General features: G+C 42.9%; 1 protein-coding gene across 3 annotated transcripts in view; it reads left to right on the top strand.

The window, feature by feature from the left end:
- Nucleotides 1-23195, top strand: part of znrf3 (zinc and ring finger 3) — a 67565-nt gene that overhangs the window by 29462 nt on the left and 14908 nt on the right. For 2 of the 3 annotated variants that reach the window (XM_038702895.1, XM_038702894.1), the window contains exon 2: nucleotides 6267-6389. In XM_038702895.1, the coding sequence (XP_038558823.1) occupies nucleotides 6267-6389 (123 nt within the window). Of the gene's footprint in view, nucleotides 1-6263; nucleotides 6390-9826; nucleotides 13204-23195 lie in introns of those variants that run through there. The other variant, XM_038702896.1, reaches the window with a different exon arrangement.

The raw sequence follows: 23195 nt of genomic DNA, 5'->3' as shown, positions 1-23195 counted from the left end.
GCTGACATTTTGTCAATGTTTTGCTAGTTTGTGTGTTTTGGCCAACAGTTTTATGCTTGTTTGCTGGATGTTACATAATACAGCGTCCTTGTTATATGCTGGTTTGCATAAAATCCGTTGTGGTTTTCGGGCATCACTTCTTGGGCAATAGATTGTTTGTTTTCTTGGAGAGACCTTCCAACCACCCCTAATGTTCAGAAAAAACTGAAACGATTTAAACAACTAATGAATCAACAGCAAATTAATCAGCAATTTGATCCTAAATGTTTCAGTAATTTATTAAGCAAAGAAAAATTTATGGTTGCTGGTTCCAGATTCACAAAACTGAGCTTTTGTTTGCTTTTTATTATATTTTTATCGCTTTAAATTAAAAAAACCTTACAAAGATACCACCTTTTGGGTATGGGAGCTTGTCATGTGCACTTTTTATTAGTTTTTAAATATTACAGAAGTGATAGATTGATAAGTGTGAGAATTAACTAAGTAATGATTTAACTACAGGTTCAGGCACTATTGTGTAATTTGAAGCAGTGACACAGAGCCGCAAATCATTCCTTTATCTATAGGAATATGTCAGGTTATTACTTTGACTGTACTTGCTACAGTTGTGTAATTAGCCATATTATCTTGGAGTGAAATAGTGGTGATTGAAAGGTAACAGATTAAACTGCAACACTCACAATAGGCTGTTAACTGTATGTGTCACCGCTGGTTAATATATACTGACACACTGACGAAAACCTTTTGACATTTCTTTAGTGGACTGCATACATAAGGGTGTTATTTTTTCATACACTGCCAGATGCTGTGAATGTCTGCACATGTACTTTGAGGCTCGAGGTTGTGTAAGTCTCTGGAGCTGTGGGTGTTTCGTGTTTGTGTGTATGTCCTTGTTAATGTTGAGTCCTGAACATCCTGTCGCATACCGCTATGTCCTCTCCTGGCCTGAAGAAGCTCCCTCTTTTTTTTCTTCCCAACCAGCTCTGAGCGTTGTGACTATGTTATGAGGCTCTGAAAGACACCACAGGTCCCAGGGGAGACTTGGTCTGTGGTGGTGGTGGTGGCGGTGGGGAGGGGTGTTGGAGGAGGTCAGAGGGGTTGGCTGAGTTAAAGACTCAGTAAGGTGGGCGGGATGCTTCTTCACTGGGGTGAATGAGTTCATGGTGAGCAGACGGTCAGTGAGAGATGCCATCGAGTTACCCCTCGGTCACCCATGATGTGTTTCAGGCTACACACTAACCCCTACACACGCCTGTACTCAAACAGTAAGATACGTAAATACATGCACAGCGCCGGGGAAGCAGGTGGGTGCGAGGACTGGCGCCGTGCCCAGGTTTTTCTTCTCCTGGATTTTGTGTGCATGTGAAATAGGTGCCAGCTCTTCTTCCAAAATTCATAAAAGAAACCTATGAACAACAGTTCTGTCCTGTTAATCATTTAACCAGCCTCACAAAGAACATCTGGTAAAAAAATTGTCTGTGGCTGGCACACGCTTCAAACAACAAGGCAGCTTTGATTTGTCACAACAGAAACTCATCTTCAGTTTGACCTAAATGCCAATTGCAAAAAACTGGCACAGTTCTGGGTGAAATATAGGTGCTTGAGATTTCTAAAAAGTTGCTGTTTCAAGGAAATACATGCAAGCATTTATATCTGCATCCCTCATAGATCCGTTTAGCTCCGGGATCGTTCTCTCCAATCCGCCTACTTGCCTTTTGATTTTTTTTTTTTTTTTTGAGCTCTTGGTGTGTTGTAGTAAGGATGCCTTGTTGTAATGCGCAGCACATTAAGCTCCATATTTCAGCAAGATTTTGAACCCTATGAGCATAATTTTTCCTCAAGTTCATAAGGCTTTCCTGGCCAGCAAGAGAGGAGTGGGGGTTTTTCTTCTTTATTTCTGCTTTGTCACAAAAAAAGCTTTCTTTAACCTTGGGGTATGTTTCATGTGCAAATACAGACGTTTGGAGAATTTTTAAAGATTTCAATGGCGTTCTGAAGAATTTTTTTTTTTTAATTAAGTAAAGCAGGAGAAAAAAACTTGCTGATTATTACTTTTTTTTGTCGACCGTAACTACTTTTCATGTTGAAGTAGAAGTGCAGGTGAGGATAGAATTTGTAAAACACACACACACACACACACACACACACACACACACACACACACACACACACACACACACACACACACACACACACACACACAGTGTGCAGAAATAAAAGACGAGCTCTTTCATGCAAGGGCGACATAGCATGGTGAGGGCAGGGGAGGGAGACTGTTTAGGAGTTGGGGACAGATCAGGGGGTAATGGGGGTCTGTAATCAGGGCCACCAATAATTTAGAGGGAGAGAGGAAAAGGGGGTGTGGCGAGGGGGGGGGGCGGTGCAGAAGAAGTGGTAGTTGTATGATCAAAGGCTAAGTGAATTGTGTCACAGACAGACGGAGAAGAATGGCATTGGATAGTGTGACTTGCATTTTGATTTCCTTTGAGGGGGTGGTGGGAGTTTTTAGAAGTAGGTCCCCGTTTTGATCCCATTACCAACTGCACTCAGGTCACTTGTTTTTGGAGAAGACGACCATAAAGGAGTGGGTGTGACAGAGTTAAAGGAAAGTTTTGTGATTAATGTTTTTTTCTCACAGCGAAACCAAATCTTTTCTAAAACTTAATGTCAGTGGTTTACCTGTGACGGGTTTACAAAAAACGCCTTTTGTGTTTATATGAAAGTGTATAAAATATAAATATGTTGACAAAAATATGAAATGTCATGTAAACCTGACATAGAATACTCTCATAGCCATAGAGAAAAAACAAATATTACAAACTCAACTTTGAAATTTCAATTAAAAATGAAAGAAGTCACTACTTGATTAAAAGTATGACTCAATCTTCATATTATACTAAATATGTAGTATAGTACTTCGAAGATGGTATCACATTAAAAACGATCCCATGTGAGCAAGAACTTTCTCTACAGGTGGTTTTGCAGAAGAGGGTGGGGGATGGCAGGGGGTGTGGCCAGCTTGAGTGACAGGTGGAGTTCAATTCCCTGCCAGGATTTCATTGAGAGTGTGGCCTCTGTAAAGAGATATTCATGTGAAAGGCTGCCTCCCCCAGGGGCAGGACAGGCAGGGGAGAATAAGAGCCGCCCCCTTGTGGTACTACGGGGGCGCCGGATGCCCTTCACCCAAAACCCTGGGTACGGAGGAGTGGAGCTAAGTGGAGCAACGGGGTGTTTCCAGTGGGCTGAGCTTGTGTGATTTGGGGCCTAGCAGGGAGAGCAAGCAGTTGGAACACAAGAGGACACAGTCTCTGTCATTTCAACTGTGTGTGAAGGCATGTTTGCATATGTGCTCATTACTGCTTTGTGTGCACGGGCAGTAGCTGTGACCCACTTCACTAGATCACCGTCTCTCATCCAGCGCGAGCTCCTTTTCCTTCTGCTTCCCATCCCCACATCCATTAACGCCTATGTCAACATCTGACAAAAAAAAGAAAAATGGCTGCGGTGGAGATAATGGTGCAATGGCCAGCCTCTAAAATAACAACATGGTCCACAACAACAACACTGCCCCATTTGGAGTGCAAGATCCCCCGCACAATGGCCCAGTGTTCAGGACCCAGGGGCACAGGCGGGGCTCCCCGCTGCCATCCAAGCTGTTAGACAAGCAGGAGAGAGAGGTCATAATCACACAGACTGAGACACAGATTGAGCCTCTTTAGATCCCCTCCTACACTGACTCTCTCTGCTTCCTCCCCCCCAACAGCCTGCTCACAGGGTATCTTGCATGAAATTCAAAATGTTACCTTACTTGACTGGGATGCCTCGGAGAATTGTTACGGTTTGTAGAATGATGATATATGGGAGGGGCAGATCGGGATATGCAGGTTGAACGGAAACCTTCACTAGGTTATGCTCTTTTATCTTTCTTTCCCTTCAATTTTGGCATCCTCCAAAGGCTGAAAGGGAGAGAGTGCTCTGAAATTATCATACCAAATGTGTATGTAATGTATACCTGTGCTGCCTCCCTGCTCCTGCCAGCCCTAGGCTAATATCCATTTTCCAAACAGTCATCCAGAGCATGTTGGCTCTCTGCTCTCTGTCTTGTTTATAAGACAAAAGGGAGCTTTGAGAACATGCGCAGTGAATCCATAAAATGCAGACAGACAAGGTAACTGCATCCTGTGGATTCGTGAAAAGGTGTTTGGATTCAGAGGAGCCTTGATTCATCATGACCTCCTCTTTACTCTGTTTAGAGGATGATCAGTTTTGATTTGAGGGACAAAGGTTGTGATTGAATATTGGAGTTTAATCTGTTTGTGATTTCTCCAGTGCAGCCTCTACTGTTGGTGCCTGTTGCTCCACTATTAAAACTGATGCCAGTCCCTTCATCAGATTTCATCCCTAAGCCAAAACGAAAATATGCTACACTGTGGAGCTCCCTAACGGCACACGTTGTCCACATTCCTTCCGCATGACTCTTCCGTAGTCCACCTGATTTGCATTTGACCCCCTTAGTCTCATCCTCAGTCTTCCCCAAAACTCCTTTAGGTCAGGGGCTCGACCCCTGTGCCTTGTGGCACTGAAGTGATGACGCACTTTCTGAATATCTCTTCAGCTGGCCTGCTGCACGACTAACCTGCTCCCAATGTTAAAAATGGGGATCAAAGATCAAGGGTCATCAGAGGGAGAAGGGTATCTTGGGTCATCAGCAGTTGCTCAGGGGCCAGAATGGCCAGGGGCTCGGCGCCACTGAGGTGGGCACTGGGGTGCTGTGGTCATTGGGTTAATAGGATAAGTGGCCTGCAGGTCAGTTTGGCCCAGTTCTAATGCTAATACCGGAGCTTGTCTTTGCACTGTTGCCAGGGTGGGGAACAGATCCAGGATTTTGGGACTCCACTTGGTTACAGTGTTAATCCAATCTTGTTTGAGCAGGTCATTATTTCATCCTAGTGATTGGCTGACAACTGTAGTTGTGCTCTACTTTTTGCTTTCGTTTCATTTTTTTGGTTTGGGTTTGTATGTTTCACGTCTTTTATTGCACTTTTCAGTTCAACTAATGGCCTGCTGTGATTGTAGGTGTTATCTGTTAACTTCCCTCACGAGACGCCTCTTGGGAGTGCAGACTAGCACATACACAAGATTGATGATTTGATAAGTCTAGTGGTGTCTCGATGTAATATAGATTTGTTTTTAAATTTTCATTCTGTGACAACCTGTCTTAAAATTAGCTACTCTCTTGCCTTGGCTAGAGAGTGGCTAATTGTCTAGACGACTCAAGTAAAGTAACAGAAATGCTTTGAGATAAATTCTTTAAGATAAATGCTTCTGTTAGTTTGTAGTTGTTAGAGGAGGCTGCCACCGCATTCTTTTGTGGGCTCAGTGAGTGAGTCAGTGTTTGTAATGTCTGCCATCCTTTAGCTTTAATCTTCTCTAAAGACATTGTCTGAGCGCTTGTTCTGCAGAGCCTTTTGGCACAGAGAACTGGGCCAATTTAGTGGCCTTGCGTGTAATGAGAGAACAACTCAAGATACTCTGATAGACACTAATCAGACTGTGTGCATTGGTGTGAAACGTCCACATCCAGCTTTAATTTAATAAGAGAAGATAAAACATATCCAGTCAGGTTGTGTGCATGCACAGACACAATAGAAATGGCAGCACCATTAATCATTTGCAGCAGCAAGAGTGGAAGTAGACATAACACATCTTTCCTTAAGTAGAAATTCAGTTAAAATCTGCCTCATCAGCCGATCCGTGAAAGCGCATAAATCCCAGTTTTACTAATCTGCTACTATTCTTTGAGAGGTCTGGCAGAATGATCTACTATATGTTGAGATCCTGCGTGATTTTGCCACACACAGCGAAAACTTCAGAGATGTCTAATGCTCTTAAGCTCTTGTGTTTCACTGTGGAAAATAGGTGACAAGCGGATTATACTCCCTCAAACAAAGTGGGTTGGGGGGAGCAAATCTATAAGCCAGTGATGCCTGGACCCTCTCACTTCTCACATCGTGCGAGGCGGCTTTTCGTGTTCTCTTGAAACACTGCACATGTTAGTTTTTTGTCAGACACATAATGCCATGTTTAAATGCGACTTGCGTCGCATGCCAAAACTTTTAGCCAGTCTTTGTTGCATCAGTGGTGGAGTGCAAATTTTTACACTGAGGGATACATAAAAAGGTTGCCCATGGTCACCCTTGAGATTAATAGTAACTCTGTACCTTTTTGATATGAATACTTACCTATCCCTTCTTTCTTCTTTGCAGATGCATCCTTTGGGACTTTGTAATAATAATGATGAGGAGGACTTATATGAGTATGGCTGGGTCGGAGTGGTGAAGCTGGAGCAACCAGAGCTGGACCCCAGTTGTCTCACTGTGCTGGGAAAGGTAAAGAACTATGGATGTATATCTTGAACTACATTTGCCTACATAACGTTTCCAACACATTTTAGTTGACACTTAAATTAATCTTCAGAAAATGACACATTACAGATGAATCAACACCTTAAACTCTTTACAAGAGTATGTGAAAAACAGGCGCCAGACTCTAGACTACACTTATCACTTTGCATTCACATGAAAAAGTACTCTATGAGCACGCAGCATGACATGCATTAAGGTGCCACTGCAGATGAGGTGACTTGTGCAAGGAAATGAAAAAACACAAACATATTGCAGTTATGCCTTTAGTCATTTTGACACTTTAATGTGATGAATTTCTTTAGTTGAGACCATATTTGTGGCATTAAGGCTGTTAATTTAGGTGTATAGTACTGCTTGATTCATTGCATATTGGAAGATTGCCTGGCCCTATTCAGGGTGAAAATTCTCATCAGTTTTCAAAACTGAAAAAAAAAAAGAGTTAAAAACATTTTTTGACAGCTGCTATCTACTGCCAATTTTCACATCATGGTACACGATTAAACTGAACGACTAATAATTGGATTACTATTTGCTTGTAAACACAATCTTTGGAAATCTTAAGGGTACAGATCAAAATAAACTACGCTATCAGGTGTATTAAATGTTTGGGGCACAAGAGTTTTGGCTCCGTGAGCGACGACGAGCAGAAATGTGCAGACAGCATGGTGTTTTGTATATACTGCAGAGAGTTCTCCCTTTGCTACACTCGAGTCAGGAAAAGTGTTTCCCTTGTACTTAATTAAACCGTAATAAGAATTTATCTTTGATCTTTTGTACTCACAAATTCACGGAAGGATGGTTTTTGTTTTATTTTGTGTCTTACTTCCCGTTGCTGGGAGAATGAGGGTGGACTGAATCCGTCCCTTGTCTCTCACCACCCCCCTGTCTCCATCCTTCCCTCCCTCCCCCAGTGCTCCCAGACCCCTCTGGAGTCTCAGTGGTATTTTATCATGCTTTAATTAAGTGTTCCTCTTAATGGAATGTACCAACATTCCCTGGAGGATGTGGTGGTGGTGGGGGGGGGGGTATATAGTCTCATTTATCCTCTGCATGCCCGGTGACAGAGAGCAGCCATTCATAATTTAAGGAGCCCTTGTGCTGGGATGGTTGCTGCTACCTCGCTGATGCATACTTGCATGCTGCAACCTGAAAACCGACCTAATGTTCAGCACTCAAGCTCCTCTTCGGGCTTCACTCACTAGTAAATGGTAATCACTGAGGCGATGCATCCAAGTTAACAGTTCCAAAGTAAACTATATAACTGGCTTAACTTTTTGGAAAAAGACGGTATCTCTGGTTCTGCTGCATTATCGTGAATCCGGCATTGTTGAAGGAGCGCAATGCTAAATTGGTGGAGCAGTCTTAAGTAAAGGTACCAATATGGATTTGAACCTGATCTCCTGTGTTTAGCGACAGGCATTTAACATTAGCTAAGGGATGGGTCGCTAAGTTAGGAAGGCTGACATTGAGAACCAGGTTGTCAGTTTTTGTCATGAGATTACGGTCGCAGAGGGACAGTCGCAGAGAGAGATGTGAAAGATTGAAGAGAGAGGGTGGACGGGTGACATGTGATCAAGCCAGATTCAGATCCAGAATGTAGTGGGTACATGGCATGTTCCTTAGCCAGCTGAGCCACGAGGACACCCGAGTTCCAGAAACCCACACCTTCCGCTCATTGCAACCAGTCAAAGCATAGCACTAATGAGCTGGCCATTTTTATACATTCTGGGTTTGGTGTTTTTCTAAGGGACACTAGTAAACATGGCAGGAACTTTTGTCTGTGACCTTTTGGCCTCCAGCCAGCCTCCCTAACCTCTAGACCACTTTGTATCCTCTGTTTTTATTCAGCCAGGACTATAATTAGAGAAGGGAAAGCCCATTGTTGCATCTTGACAGACCCTCGCCTGGGGCCCAAACACAGCTGGGTGCTTTGCGTTGGCACCACCACTTTTGCCAGGCCAGACAGTGCAGTGTGTGCCCCCCCCCCCCCCCCCCCAGTCTGGATATTATGCCCACTCTTACACACTCACCCGCCTGGTCTGGCCTCATGCTTGGCAGCCCCCGCCCCCCTCCCGCCCTACCCGATTGGCCGCTGATTGAACCCAAGAGTCCAGTCCACTTTGCTGCCACTTTGCCACCAACAGTGTTGGGGTCTTGTCTGGTCAGTTTAGATTCCATTCAATTACAGAACCACAGTGAACGCGCAAAATGAAATTATAGTGGGGAAAAAATTGTGTTTGGGTCAATCCACGTCTAAATATAGTGTCTGTGAACACAAGGCCCCCAGCTGTGCTTAGGAGCTGGTCAACATGTAACAACGGGCATTCCCTACTCCATGTAAACTGAATACATGAAAGGGGCTCGCCTTTATTTTAAGTGTCCAATCCTAATTGGCTAATGCATATGTTCATCCACATATTATAGAGAGTATGGTCTAGACCTGCTCTATATGACAAGTTCCCTGAGATAACCTTATTCTGTTATGATTTGGCATTGTATAAATATATTGAATTTTACTACAAAGGCTATTGCTTTTAATGCCATTGTTGTCGGTAATTATGTCTATGTGATTTTAGCTTGTACTAAATTATTCATCTTAGTGACTCAAAGATATCTGACTGCTCCAAATGTCACAGAGAGATGCTCTGAAATCATCAAATATTAGCAGTAGAGGAAGAGAAGGAAAAGAGGTCAGTCATGCCAGCCTCTGAAGTCCATGTGCAAAGCATACCAAAGTGCTGGGGTGTCACATATATGTACACAGTTTTTTCCTGAACTTCCTGTCTGGTTCCTGTGAGAGCTGCAGGACTGTTAAACCGCTGACGTCGATATGCCACAGCAGTAACCACTCCCCCTCAAAGCAGGAAAACCATGAGCAAATCGCTCCTACTGTAGCCAACTGTGTTTGAGACACTCTTTGAAGTAGTTTAACTGTCTGAGTTATGGTGTCATATAAGGATGACACTGCAAGGTGTCCTGGTGCTAGAAGAACATAGTAACAAATAGTTGCTTCTCTTTAGCTACAGCTTATCAAGTCTCTTTGATGATTTGGAAATGTTGTAAATCATGCTTACACCTCTGCACACATGGATCCCTTCTCAAGTTGAACTATTTATTGCACTCAATAACATACTGTAGGTTGTCATTTCCTCCCTGGTGCCTGACTTTCTCAGAACTGACCTCCCTTCCTCCTTCTCTACACTGTCTTTCACACACATACACTGCAATTTTTGGCAGCTCCTCCGGAACATGAAATCATGCCACTGGCTTTCATTGGTGTCCCAGCCTGGTTGAGGTCTTTGTCGCTGTGCCAGGGAGATATCTTTACTTTTAAGTACCGCGTTGTCAGTCCAGTGCCCTCACAGGGCCTTAGCCGGCTTTTCCCCTTTCATCCTCCACAGGCTCTCATGACATCAGCCCCCAACCGTGGGAGGAAGGACAGAGACGCGGAGTGGTGGCAGATGGAGAGAGGAGTGGGAGTTAGAGGACAGAGGGAAGGGAAAGAAGTTGGGGGTTTGGATTCTCAAGGAGATGACGAAGGCAAATGTGTCTGGTTTGGTAAGTGGGTGGCTGGGATTTGTGTCTCACTTGGTACAACTATTTTTTTTTTTGTACGCACATAAGCCGAAAAATGCGACCCATCCTCCCACACAGCCCTCCAGCTTGTGTAAAGCAAGCCTCTTGGCTGGCATAGCATGTAAAACTCCCTGGTATGTGCTTGTTGTGTGTGGCCTGGCACTGCCCTTAACCATCTCGTCTCTGAACCACAATCAGTTCCACCTTAAACACCAGCCAAAGACAACATTTCATCGCAGCTGAGCGCAACTGGCCCAAGACTGGCCGCTACAAAGCACTTAAAAATAACTGGAGCAACAAGAAAAGTATCAAGATCTTTATTGACATATCCTCCCAGAAATAAAGCTAGCTGCTTTAAAGTTTTTGCCAGAGGCACACAACCATAAAAAGTGTATCCTGTGTGGGAAGCCCTGTCTTTGACACACATGCAAACACAATACTAAAACCACAGTTGCCATGGAACAATGTGATGGGGCAGAGCAGTGTGTCTATGGGTTTTTTTTTTTCTACCGTGGCCCTCAAGTTGGCACTATGAGACCACGGGCCAGAGCAAACAGCTGCTGTGTCTTAGCGCTAAGTGGCTTTTGGACTCTAACCATGTCTGGCATCTCAGCCAGAGCTGCAGAGAGGTGTGTGTGTGTGTGTGTGTGTGTGTGTGCGGGGGGGTGATTGGGATATAGAAAGTACACGAGAGCTACAAGGACTGTGTGTGTGTGCGTCTGAAGAAAAGAGAGACCTGCATTAAAAGAAAGAAATGGCAACAGACAGATTAGTGTGATATTGTGGGCGACTGGCTTCGAGCCTGCGGCCAGGTTAGCTGTCCTACACACTCAGGTGTGTGCTAGAGGTCGACCTGAGGCCACGGCAATGCCAGTAGGGTGTCAAGCCGCAGGGCTTGTTGTAAAGAGGCTTCAATGCTGGATTGAACTGGCTGCAGTCTGACCTTGTTTTCAGACCACTTCCAAGCGTGTTGGCCTTCATGGACAGGAATACTGTCTGATCAGTGGGTGTATTTGTTGATGTGGGTATGTGCAGGCATTAGCTCATCCACTGTTTATCAGTCGGGATAAGCAGAACTAGAAGGCTGGCAGATCAGCTTGTGTTTTGCTGCAGACGACTATATGACTCACCGTGTCTCTCTCATCACTCTCTTCTCACTCCTTTTTACTTTTTCATGCCTTCCCCATCTGTCTCTGCCAAGACCTTAGTGAAGCAGAGAGCCTTGATAACAGAAAGTAAGAAAATTGCTGTAGTTTTACACGCTGTAGTCTCCAGAGTGTTTTGTTAAATTGCAGAGAAGCCACAATAGTGATTGATTTACAACAGCCGCTTTTGTCCTGTAGAGATGAAGCTTGTTGGGGGGTTTTTTTCTCAGAGTTTTTAAAAGAAATCTTTTCATAGTGAGCCAGAAATATGCAGGATATTGATGATACAAATGTTCCCTGTGCCTGTGCTAAAAATGATGGGGCTTACTTCCTTTCAGTTGAGCACGGCAAATTGAAAGTCAATTTTCGGGTGTTTAAATCAAAGCATCTAACACTGGCAGCTGAAGCATGAAGTATAATGGAGGCTAATGTTATAGTAACTTCATAAACTTCTCTGCCTTGTCAGATGTAGCAAGTTGATGTAGTTTTCATCAAACTTTTACTTGAGTTACATTTGTTTAGCAATGTGCCTTTCTGAAATTGAAAGATGTGCTTTTTGTCAAATTCAAGGGTTCTAGAAAAAACTTTCTCCTTATTTCCCACATTTAATTTTTGCCACAAAAGCATGAAAAAAGTTATAGGCACTCCTAGTTCTCAAATATTTCACATGATTTAAATTTCATTCAATTTCAACTCAATTAAGTAACAAATAATTGCATTCACAATTCACAGGAATCAAATCAAGTAGTCAAAAAAAATGAAAGAAGTCACAGGACCAAATCAAACTTAAGCAGTGAGCAGTCTAGCTACCCTTGCGGTGTGAAGGGGTAAAATGCACAGGCTAACTCTTCAGCTTCCTCTCCACCTGCCCCTTGCCCCAAACACCCTGAACAAACACTTTCAAAATGCCGCAGCATGGAGGGAGGGATAGAAAGAAAAAAAAAAAATTAAGAGAGGAGGAGCAGCAGGGAGACGAGAGGGGGGAGGGGGGAAGCACAGTGCACTCAGGGGCCTGCCTCTTGGGCTCTCCTTTCATGTTTGTGTACGCCTCAACTTGCTGATATTATCTTGGCCGCTCTTCTTGGCGGGGTGTCGGGAGAGGTTTCCACTGTGACCAGGAAGGGGCCTCTCTCGCTTTCTGTTTCTTTATGTCTCTCTGCCTCTCTCCACCCCTCTCTCTCTGGCTGTGTTGGGACCCCCCCCCCCCCCCCTCCACAAGTCCCTCTCTTAAATTCCTAAATCACCGCTTCACCATGTTTCACAGCGCTTGGAGGCGCCCAGGATCCCACTGCGCTCGTTTCCATGGTCACTGGGAAGCTTCTTGTGTCATGTGGCTCAAAGTGAGCCGTCCCTGGGCCGAATTACCCAGCTTTCAATGGGAGGCCAAATGACCATTATTAGACTTCACAGCTCAGGCCCCTATTTAAAGAGAGAAGAAAGGAGCCATGGGGACTTAAGATGAGAGAGAGATGGAGGGAGAGAGAGATGGGGTGAATGGAGAAAAAGGGAGAAGAAGAGAGGAGGGGAAACGAGAGGAATGAGAAGAAAGTGCACTTGGCACCTCTCTGGAGATGTTTCTTTAAATTTTCCCCCACCCTTACATTGATTTTTGTCCTTAATCGCAATTGGTATTTGAAAGTCACGAGTAAAGCCCTCCTGTCTGTCAAACAGCGCCCAGAGAAGACAGGGCGGCGCGGCGCTGGATCAAAAGATGAGCTGTGGAAAAAGTAAATCTTAGAAAAGATAGGACCAGACATCCACCCACGTCAACCAAAAGCCCTGTCTTTTCTCTCTTCATCTCTGTCTAAGCCTGTTGCTTTGTAGGGGAATCTGTGTGTGTGTGTGTGTGTGTGAGAATCCTTGTGTCCTGCGCCTTGCTGTGTATGTCAGGAACATGTTGTCTTTAAGGCTCGGGCCACAGCCTGGCACGGAAGCTGGAAACTGAAGCCTTCTGGTCCCCACACAGCTCATCTGATGCCTCTTCCCACTAAAGCCTGTATGATTCCTCTACTGGAGGGACGATGACATTGGAGCTGCCCAGGCTCTGAGACAGTGAGGTAATGGAAGGAGAAACACAAACATGGAGATAGGGAGGGGTGAAGAATGGCAATGCACCTGGCAGAAACATTAGCATTGTTTACTGGAGACTAATATAACAATAAAATTTAGATGAGACATCTGGATGGCAGTTGTCCATGGTTATGTTTCTTTCAAAAAGGTTTTTACTTCTTTAAATTAGAAAAATGTTTAATTCGTTTATTAAAGTATAACAATACTTTTATTTAAAACTGTACTTAAAGATAGTACTTCATTAGCCCTGGGTATAGTCTGATAGTAGGTATATAATTGTTGACCAGACTGATCACCAAAGATATTATAACAGAGAGATTACTTGCTGAGATAAGACAACAATGAAGTGTTATATCGAAGTCGAATCAGGTAAACACACCTGAGTATTGCACCTTCTTTTTGCCATGCTTCGTTCAAATCCTATTTACAGCCTCTGACATTCCTTGCTTTGATGTTATCTTTATTGGGATTTATTAGGTGTTTGATGTTTGGTGAAGAGATGGATTTGTAGATTGGCTTTTTTTGTGACCAGTTCAACCTAAAAGAAAAAAGTGGTTATACCTTCAGAGGAAAGATCTAAGAAAATTAAGCCTGGAGGTTTGGAAGCATTGTCCTAGCTTACCTAAAGGGGAACTTACCCATCAAAGTTTGTTTGCAGGTCTTGGGGAGTACTACTACATATACAAAACAAAAGTTGTACAAAGCCATTTGTGTCTCCAGAGGGAGCTTTATGAAGTCTCATAAATTGCAAGTGATGTCACTTGAGGCCGTGTCGGTTGGGGCTGAAGAGTAGGAGTTTGAAAATGAAAACAGTCTGGGGGTGTGGAATTAGAAAGAAGTGAGTTTACCTGATCTCTGTGGTCCACTGCTTGAGGCTAATGGCTCGAGGCTACATTAGCAGCTACACAAACCCAAATCTCTCACTGATCATTCGTCAGTCGGGTTGCATTGTGGGTAATGCAGACACTGGGTTTGACAAGGAAGAAGAATGTGTGGAATAAAAATGACTTTATCACTGGTTCTGCTGCATTTATTCTTTTAATGCAGAACATCTTAGTAGTCTGAGACTGCTACTTTGATCCACATTCATTCTCATCAATCATCAAAAGGCAAAGCATTTGCTGTCTCTTTCGACTTTGTCACTCCTTTGATGATATCCATCACTGTCAGTCAGTCTGAAGAAAGTTCCTCCTCCTTTCAAATAAATGATGTTCCCAGTCAGCTTCTTCTTCAGCACTTTCTTTAACATGTTCATCTGCTGAGAAGAAATGAACAGCCAAAGGTTACGTCAGTCTTCTTCACTGGCCTGGTGTGAGGAAGACTGCACAGTGGGAGACAGAGGTACAGTAAGAAAAGAGGCAAAATAGGGGTTATAGGGCTGAGTCCTGACCTGCTCTGCCTTGTTTGCCCAGAGAAAGAAGACAGCAGGCAGCAGCAACACCCCTCCACCAGCAGCAGGACAGAGCGTTACACGAGAGAGAAGCAGCAACAGGAACGTCTCTTTCATGCAAGCAGGGACATGGTCGCAGCTTCAAGGCAGAGAGAGATTAGAGAAAAACCGTATGACTGCAAACGAATTAAGGGAAGGAGAGAAGTAGCCGTGTCGAGATGCCTCAGCTCGCCTGTAATCTCAACATTTGGATTGAAGTGCGTGTTCACACTATAGCATCCTGGGTAGAGGAAAGCACAAATACTGCTATGTTGCTGTTTTCAGTTACATTTCTAAAGGTACAGTCATGTTAACCAACATGCTTAGAATTGATTCAGTCTGCCGGTCACGTCAGCAGTCAATGGCAGGTGCACCTGTGGTTGGTAGTTAGCTCAGGAGGTGGAACTAGCTGTTTTTTCTTTGGGCTGAAAAGCTTCTGCTGACTGAGCAAGCGCTGAACGCTTTCTTCCCAGGAGCTGTTTCGGCTGCGCTGGTCAGTTGCCTGGCTCACACGTGTTTTGACGGAACACTCCCTTTTTAATCTATACAGCTTTCTACACAGTTTGCGTAACAGCTTTGGTTACTACACGGATAACCGCAACCTGAAGCATTTCCTTAATTCTACTCGTCACTACAGTGATTGTGTGTTGGACTCTGAGCACTGCCAAAATGTCAGTGACATATTCTGAATACTGTGCCTAAATGTATCCTGTGTGGATGCAGACGGTAGACTGAAGCTGCTACCTTTTGCTCTGCTAATGTGCTGCTAACACTACACAGCCTGCGTAGGCATTGTGTAGTGTTAGCTGTCAGCTAGCTCTACCAATATTGGAGATAAAAGCGTGTGTGCTACTGTAGTAGCATTACTTAGTTTTGGTGTAGACCGAGGCTGGATTACAGAGTAAATGGGGCAATTGCAGTAGTTTTAACAGATTTTCATTGAAACATCATGGATTTAATGGCTCTGCCTAAAATGACATTGTGAAATACAGTGAGTAGTTCTTGACTTAGATATACATGGAAATAGTACATGACATTAAAGCCGAAAGGAAAAAACAGAAAGTGAAATATATTTAAAAAATATATAAATGCTCTCTGACTTAAACCCGTCCGACCTACTGTTTTCATATCCAAGACTGTTAGCAGAGTTGTCTATATCCTTGAAAAATACTTAACATTTGATCTGTTGTGTGCCAGGAGACTTGCAGCAGGCAGGCAAGCATAAATCTAGCCTTGCACTCGTCTTTACTTGCTCCCAAATTTATCGTCTTCCCTCACTACGTCTGACTCTCTCTGACTCAGCTCTCATCTCATGAAAAATATGGTAATTCAGTATTTTCAATACCAAGAAAAGTTTCTTGCACCTTTGGGTGTTCCTTTGAGAGCTGAGAGTCAAAAAAAAAAAAATCTACCACCGTATAATAAAAATCAGACATGCATGTATTAGTATTTCTTAACTTAGTGCTTTTCTTTGTAACAGATAAAACTTTAATATTCACAGAGAAAAACATCGACTGACTGACAGCAGGCCTATCCATGCATAAAAAAATAGGTATGGTCAACACTAATCATTTCTAACCAAGACTTCCTGTCACTTTCAACGCCTCTTTAGACACCAGGAGTAGAAGAAGCACTTAAAGTAAGTAGTATTCTTGTCCTTAGCAGGGAAGCTTGTTTATTTTCCTGTAAATCACAAAGGGCCAGAGTCCAAAACCGGTAAGAAAACAACATGGGAGGGACAGAGAGGAAAAGTGGAGGAAATTTAATTAGCGGTTGTCCATTCCTCAGGCCCCAGCAGTTTGGTCTCGGCAGGGCAGAGCAGTGGGCAGCAGGAGGAGAGAAGACTAAAAGTCTTCTTGATAAGCAGCGGCCTGAGTCAATGCGTTTGCATCCGTTATCATGTTTGTGGAGAGACAGGAAATGCTGCCTGTGGTGCACAACAAGCAAGACAAACATGTATATTTAGAAAGAAAGATTTAAATTTTTGGTATTTCACAGGAACATTGAGTTTAGTGCATGAGCCATCGTTTATTATTTATCATATCTTCACTCAACAGATTTAAGAAAAATAAATGTCCTGCTGTTTGAAAGCAACGTTAAAAGGACGGACAAATTCGACTGAGATCTTGATGAAAGTTCTGAAACGGTTTCATAAAAACCAGTGTTTGCTCAGAAATCCTTCCCTGTGGCCACAATGATGACAAGCGTTGAAATGTTTCAGAACAATAATCTCTTTCTTATAAAACCCCCAAAATACTTTTACTAGTACTGCTATTATATGTCCATCATCCTCCAGTAGGTGATTTTTGCATTGCATTCCTGTGATTAAAAGTCACTTTGTCAGTTAGTAGAGTCTGTCACTCCCAAAAATAGATAATAGGCTCAAGTAACTCATTTATTATACCTTTTTATATTAAAATATTTATATCAGATATCATTACATCATTACAGGTAGTTTAATTTATAGAGCTAAACCGCAACCTGCCACATCTCGATGCTGCTACAATTGTATTGTTTAAAATGTTTTGATACTAGAGTGGTTACCAATACCAGAGTTTTAATACCAATAACAAAACTGTACTTTAAAAAAAATATCTTCAGGAAACTTTGTTCGTTTGCTATACATTGGCATGTGTTTTTTAAGCCATAGGTTCATTAACAAGAAGGAACAAACAGTTTCAAGAAAACGACACCCACTCACCAAATTGATGAATTAATTTTATTTATCACGTCACTATATTTAGATGACCCCTAATAAGATTCGATGCTTCGATGGGCGGAGCCTGATTCGACTGTCAATCTCACAGTCGAAGCTTCGCAGCGAAACGAGGAACATGCCACTTTGGCCATATGGGGGTGTTCAACGTCTGATTTTACACAGAATTGCCAGTTTTCTACAATTACAATATACATTTCAACATTTAATGCTGTAAAAAGTGCGTAAATAAATCCAAAATTGTAACCCTAACCCTGGATCGTCAGTGCGCGAGCGGAACATTTGCAGAAGAGACAGACGCTGGTGTTGTGCCGAGTTTTTCGCACCTCGCGGGACTTTCGGATAATTTATCACCGTTGATGAACCAAACAAAGAATATTTTATGGTTTTTAAAATAGCCGGCTAAGTTACTTGAAATAGACCCGCGAGGGATGCAGTTGTCGGCAGCAGTAATGCACGCAAAACTAACACAAGACAGGTGAAGGACAGGCGCGAGAGAGAAAAGGGTCTTCATAAGCCTCAGTTTGGCTGGACGCCCCCCCGGCAACACACACTACAGACAGTAGGCCTACTTGACGATTCTGATTCGACTATGTAAGTCCTTAGTCGGGGACAGCCCTAATATAGAGCATCTTGCATCTAGGGACTGGAGTATTTGATTACATCCTATCAATCGGTATATAACAGATCTTTTTGGGTTGTAAACATCGAAAAAACTTTTACTTCCCTAACTAGGGGTGGCCCGAATGGCTCCTCACACTCCTTTATGCATTAACCTTAATATAAATACCCCCCCCCCCCCCCCCCCACACACACACACACACACACCCCTTTAATGGGGCCGGCCTGCTAGTTCCACTGACAGGCCCCCTCAGAGGTTCCCCCTCACACACTCACATTTTGATAGCACAATTCACTTGTATAATTCTGGTTATGCAATGGTGGCTGAATGGTCACCCCACATTGTGTGCTGAGGCAGAGACAGAAGTGTGTGTGTGTGTGTGTGTGTGTGTGTGTGTGTGTGTGTGTGTGTGGTGGTGGGAAGGGGGTGGAGGGGGGTTACTGGTTGGGAAAGATGAGGTGAAGAAGAGGAAAAGAATAATCCGAAAACAGAAAAGGCAGATTTGTCAGAAGTGCACGGAGAGATTGAGAGATGTTCAGCTTCAGCAGAGATGTTGATTTGGAGAACTAGATGATGGTACTGTAGAAGCATCTTTTTATAAAAAACCTCAGGCTCCTTCTCTGATATGTTGTTTATGTCCCCCTCTGGTATTTCTCCAGACCTGACCACCATTACCACTTTTTTAAAAGAGACTTTTCAAATCAATCTGTTAGATGGCTTCTTGGTCAAAAACCTCTCCGTCTAAAGGAAATGGATTCAAAGGGGACTAAGCTATGGGCTTCCTGTCTTTTTCTCTTATTTGTTGCACAACTCAGTCTCTCATTTGGGGATTTAAACCAGTGGAAAGAAGAAACTTTACCCATGGGAACTGATTTTCCCTCAGGGATTGGCAACACAGTGGGGCAGATTGTCATTACAAACTCTGTGTGTGTGTGTCCTAGTTTGTCATGTACATGATGTTCACCACAGAGCCAGGGACGGGGATAAGTGTACCTGAGAAGGGCCTTGTCTTTTTCTGATAGTGGGGAGTCATCCACCCCCAAAAATCTCTCTCTCTTAATATAAGTCAAACGTGTTAAATCAACAAGCAGCGGTGTAGGAACCTTGCCTAAAAAGCTTAAAATTACATTACATTTATATTACATTTACTCGTTTGGCAGACGCTTTTATCCAAAGCGATTTCCATTTGAGGAACAACATACAAGCATCAACAAACCATCAATACAGCACAAGATCTACAACTGACAATAAATACTAATAAGAGCTACTAGCACATATGGCATCAATGGGGTAAATACCCACTGAAAGAAGTAAGAGTTAACAAAAAGTGCAATTAATATAAGATAAATGTAAGGGGATAGAAGACGACGAAGAAGGAGAGCACAGGAAGTGCATGTTAGGGGTTAGAGGTGTTATAAGAGAAAGTTTTCTCGGAAGAGAAGAGTTTTCAAGAGCTTCTTGAAGATGGAGAGGGACGCACCTGCTCTGATGGCGTGTGGTAGCTCGTTCCACCATCGTGGGGTCATAGTTGAGAACAGCCAGGACTGAGATTGCTTTGTGTGAAGGGATGGCAGGGGATTGGCAACATTTTGATTTCAAGCAGAAGACATTTGATCAAAGGACACATGAAGAAGCTGACGAATCTGACAAGTTCTTTATATTGGTAATAATACCGGTTTATAATACAGTAAATGGTAAGCACAAATGTATTGAGATTTGATCACCAGCCCTGTCTGCTGTGTGTAACAGAAGCCACTGTTTTCATTCACAACATATTGCAAGGACAAACTAAATTGAAGGAAAGAGCTATTTTTCTGGGGTAAAATTGTCTCGCATTGTTTTGCATATTTTGTACAAAAATAACAACAATGCTCAGTGAGATAAACATACAAACAATAAGGTATTGCTGTGCAAAAAACTAAAATATACATAGACACAGGCAAATCATACATAAGGGAAAAGGTGTGTAGGGGGGTACATTGTAATGGAAATGTTAATGGAGGGGAATTCTATCTCAAAATAGGACAGAAATGGTTGCCACACCTTAAAATATATCTGGGTGGAGCCTAGGGCAGTGTATTTAAGCTGTTCAAGTTTAAGATGGGACATTACCTTCTCCACCCAGCACTTGTAAGATGGTGGCATAACTTTCTTCCAGGAGTATCAGACATCTAGCAAGTAAGGTAGAGAATGCTATAGCCTCCGCCTGGTAAGTTGTCATTGGCGTTTTGCGCAGGACTACACCAAATAATGCCGCCAGTGGTTTAGGATCAATAACCATATTTCACATATATGAAAAGGTCTAAAGTATTCCTGTCCAAAATGGGGCCAGTTTGGAACATGACCAAAAAGTGTGAGCGATGCTGGCCAACTCTCGACCTGATGCAGGTTGGGACTAAACCAGGGTAAAACTTAGCCAGCCTACTCACCGATAGCTGTAGCCAATGCAGAATCTTAAACTGTAACAACTCTTCCTCCCACTGCCTCTTTAAGTGGTTAAGTGATGGGGAGGCAACTCTCTCACAAGTATCGTATAATACAGATACCAGACCTCTGCTAACTGGATCCATGCTCAGACATGTATCTATTCAGGTACTCTGTAGGGTTTTTAGGGAGAAGTGTGTTTAGATGTAACTACACACCTGTAAATATCTAAAGAAACCTGACTGAGGAATATTAAACTCCTTCTGTAAGGTCCTTCACGCATGTGATCCCTCTTCGATGCCAGAGTTGAAAAGATGGGTCTATGAGAGTCGGAGCAAGAAGGGAAAGTAATAAGAGCTTTTTGTGTTGAAAATGGTTTCTAAATTGAGACCACATCATAAGAGAACATCTGTGTGTAATATAATAAAAAAATCAGAGATCCAAAGTATCATCCTGTAAATGTTGGGGTGGCCGTGTATCTGGTAGCATGACTGGATGTTCTCTCAGCCCGCTAGTGGTAAAAATCAACAAGTTAGAAGTTGATCATCTCATCGAACAAATTCTATCTCTTAAATTGAACTGACATCAGCACCCTTAACTTGAAGACGCTCGATAAACAGGTCTGTGTTCACTTCCTGACCTAAGATCTCATCTGCAGTTTGATATTAATGGCAGTCACTGAGCTCACTGAGAGCTTCAAGTGATTCTTTCCCCTGTGTGTTTACATTAGGTAAACTGTCCGTTTATATGAAGGCAGCCGAATGGAGAGGCGCTTGAGGAGGCTTGCCGGACCCTGTCCTCTGCCGGTGTAACACTCAAGTGGATTTTTACGTCCTTCATAAACATTTTTTATGCAGCTTGAAAAATGGGGCCTCAGATGTCCTGGGACCCATGTAAAATGCTAACAGCATTTAATTGAATATTAAACAGGAATATTGGAGAGTTTAAAAGTTTGGGACGAAGGAGGGAGGAAATGAACAGTGACTTTGTTTAAGACTCAGTCACCAGAGAATGTTTGTACTTATTTATACCTCTTTTTAGTCTTTTAATGGCCATGAGTCAAAAACTATAAATATGAGCGGAGCGGCATTCATGAAAATAAGTTATTGGCAGGATTAGGCTAAACAAGGTTATTCGAGTTCACATTGTGCAGTTGTAAATGGTTTGGGGATAGTGTTTATGTGGGAACAGGAAAGTCCTAATTTAGCAGTTGTTTTGACACAGCACACAGCCCATATGATTATGTCAGGTATCTGTAAACAGAATAAAATGTTTTGGCAGATTAACAGCGTCAGTGAGGTGTTAACATCAAACAGTAGGAGATCAAGAAGATGGTGAGTAATGTGCTCCATGAACAGGGGGAAATGACTAAACCCTGTTGCAATGAAAATGTCAAGATAATAAAGATGACTTAATGTGCAAAAAGCATGTTATGTACAGGAGAATAAACGAGGAAGAGCTGCTTCAGACATAGTTTTCATTTCTTTCTCCGTGCTGCACAGGCTTCCAGTCACATGAAAACTTTGATTTTATTTTAGTTGAATGTAAATAATGTCTTGGCACACATGCCTGCTCTGAGAGGGAGCGAGGAAGGAGAGGGAAGAAAGAGGGGGCGACCACATATAAGAAAATCCATGGGAGAAAAGTATGCCTTTATCTTTTAATAAACCGTAAAGCCAGGAGGCAACATGAAATTACAGCATAATGGCAGTGGAGAGTCTTCTGAAGACTTAATTGCCTTAATTATAGCGGTGCAGAGAGAGAGCGAGAGAGAGAGAGAAAGCAAAGCAGCAGCAGGAGGAGGAGGAGGAAAGAGAAAGGAGGGAAGAAAGAGGGAGTGATGTGATAGAGGAACTGGTGCATGAGCCAGATGTTGCAGGTGTAATCCAGGTGTGTTTGTCATGTGCATGTGAGCATATAATCGTCTGTTTCACATGCGTATTTATACGCATGCGCACATATTTTACACATATTTGCATTGTTTTGTAACTGTATGAGCTGGCGTCATAATTTGAGAATCCTCCGTCCATGTGAATGATGAAGTGAGCAGACGAGTGAGCATTTCTCTCCCTCAGATCTTACAAGCTGGCAGGCTTACTTAGGGATGCTAAACATAGCTTTAATTTTCCTCTATGTCTAGACTGGGTTCTCAGTACTTTCTGCTGCGGTTTCTGTTCACTCAGGGAAGGTTGTATCCTAATTCTCATGCCTCTGAGCCAGCCGGAAGTTTGTTTAGCCTGTAGTATAGTGAAGTACCTGTGAAACTCCCCCAGCGCGCAGTTCTGGTTGACCTTTTTAGCTGATTTTTGAGCATGGATGACTGATCAAGTACTCTTGTCGGGGACCTGAGATCATGTTTCAGCTTTGAGAAAAATATTAGCAGTGCACTTTGTGTAGGACTTCGAGGGGATTACTTGATTTCTTCCTATTGGTCCGCCCCTCCTATTTGTCTCTCACTTGTACTTTTTCTCCAAGATTGATTTTTTTTTTTTTTCCCAGATTCTTTTGAGGATCGAGTACAAACTATGGGGACCAGTGCATATGTTTCAGCTATGATTATATTATCACTGTACTTTTTGCAGAATGTCAAGTTCTTGATTACCTACCTTCTTCCTACTCATCTCCAGTGGTGGTGCGTGATTATAGTATTAGATTGTTACTGGTGCATTAATCGGCATCTAGCATTTTACTGTTGTAACTGGTTGAGGTAAAGCTAGTTTCAACTACTTTGTGTAAAGTTGAGTAGCTTAGTCCAGTGGTTCCCAACCTAACGGTCGGCCTTCATCGA

The sequence above is a fragment of the Micropterus salmoides genome, unplaced genomic scaffold, assembly GCF_014851395.1.
Source record: "Micropterus salmoides isolate LMB-PRFRI ecotype aquatic unplaced genomic scaffold, ASM1485139v1 Ms_hic_scaffold_7, whole genome shotgun sequence".
NCBI classification, from domain to species: Eukaryota; Metazoa; Chordata; class Actinopteri; order Centrarchiformes; family Centrarchidae; genus Micropterus; species Micropterus salmoides.
Note: the sequence above shows the minus strand (reverse complement) of the source record. Positions and strands in the feature narration are given on the sequence as shown.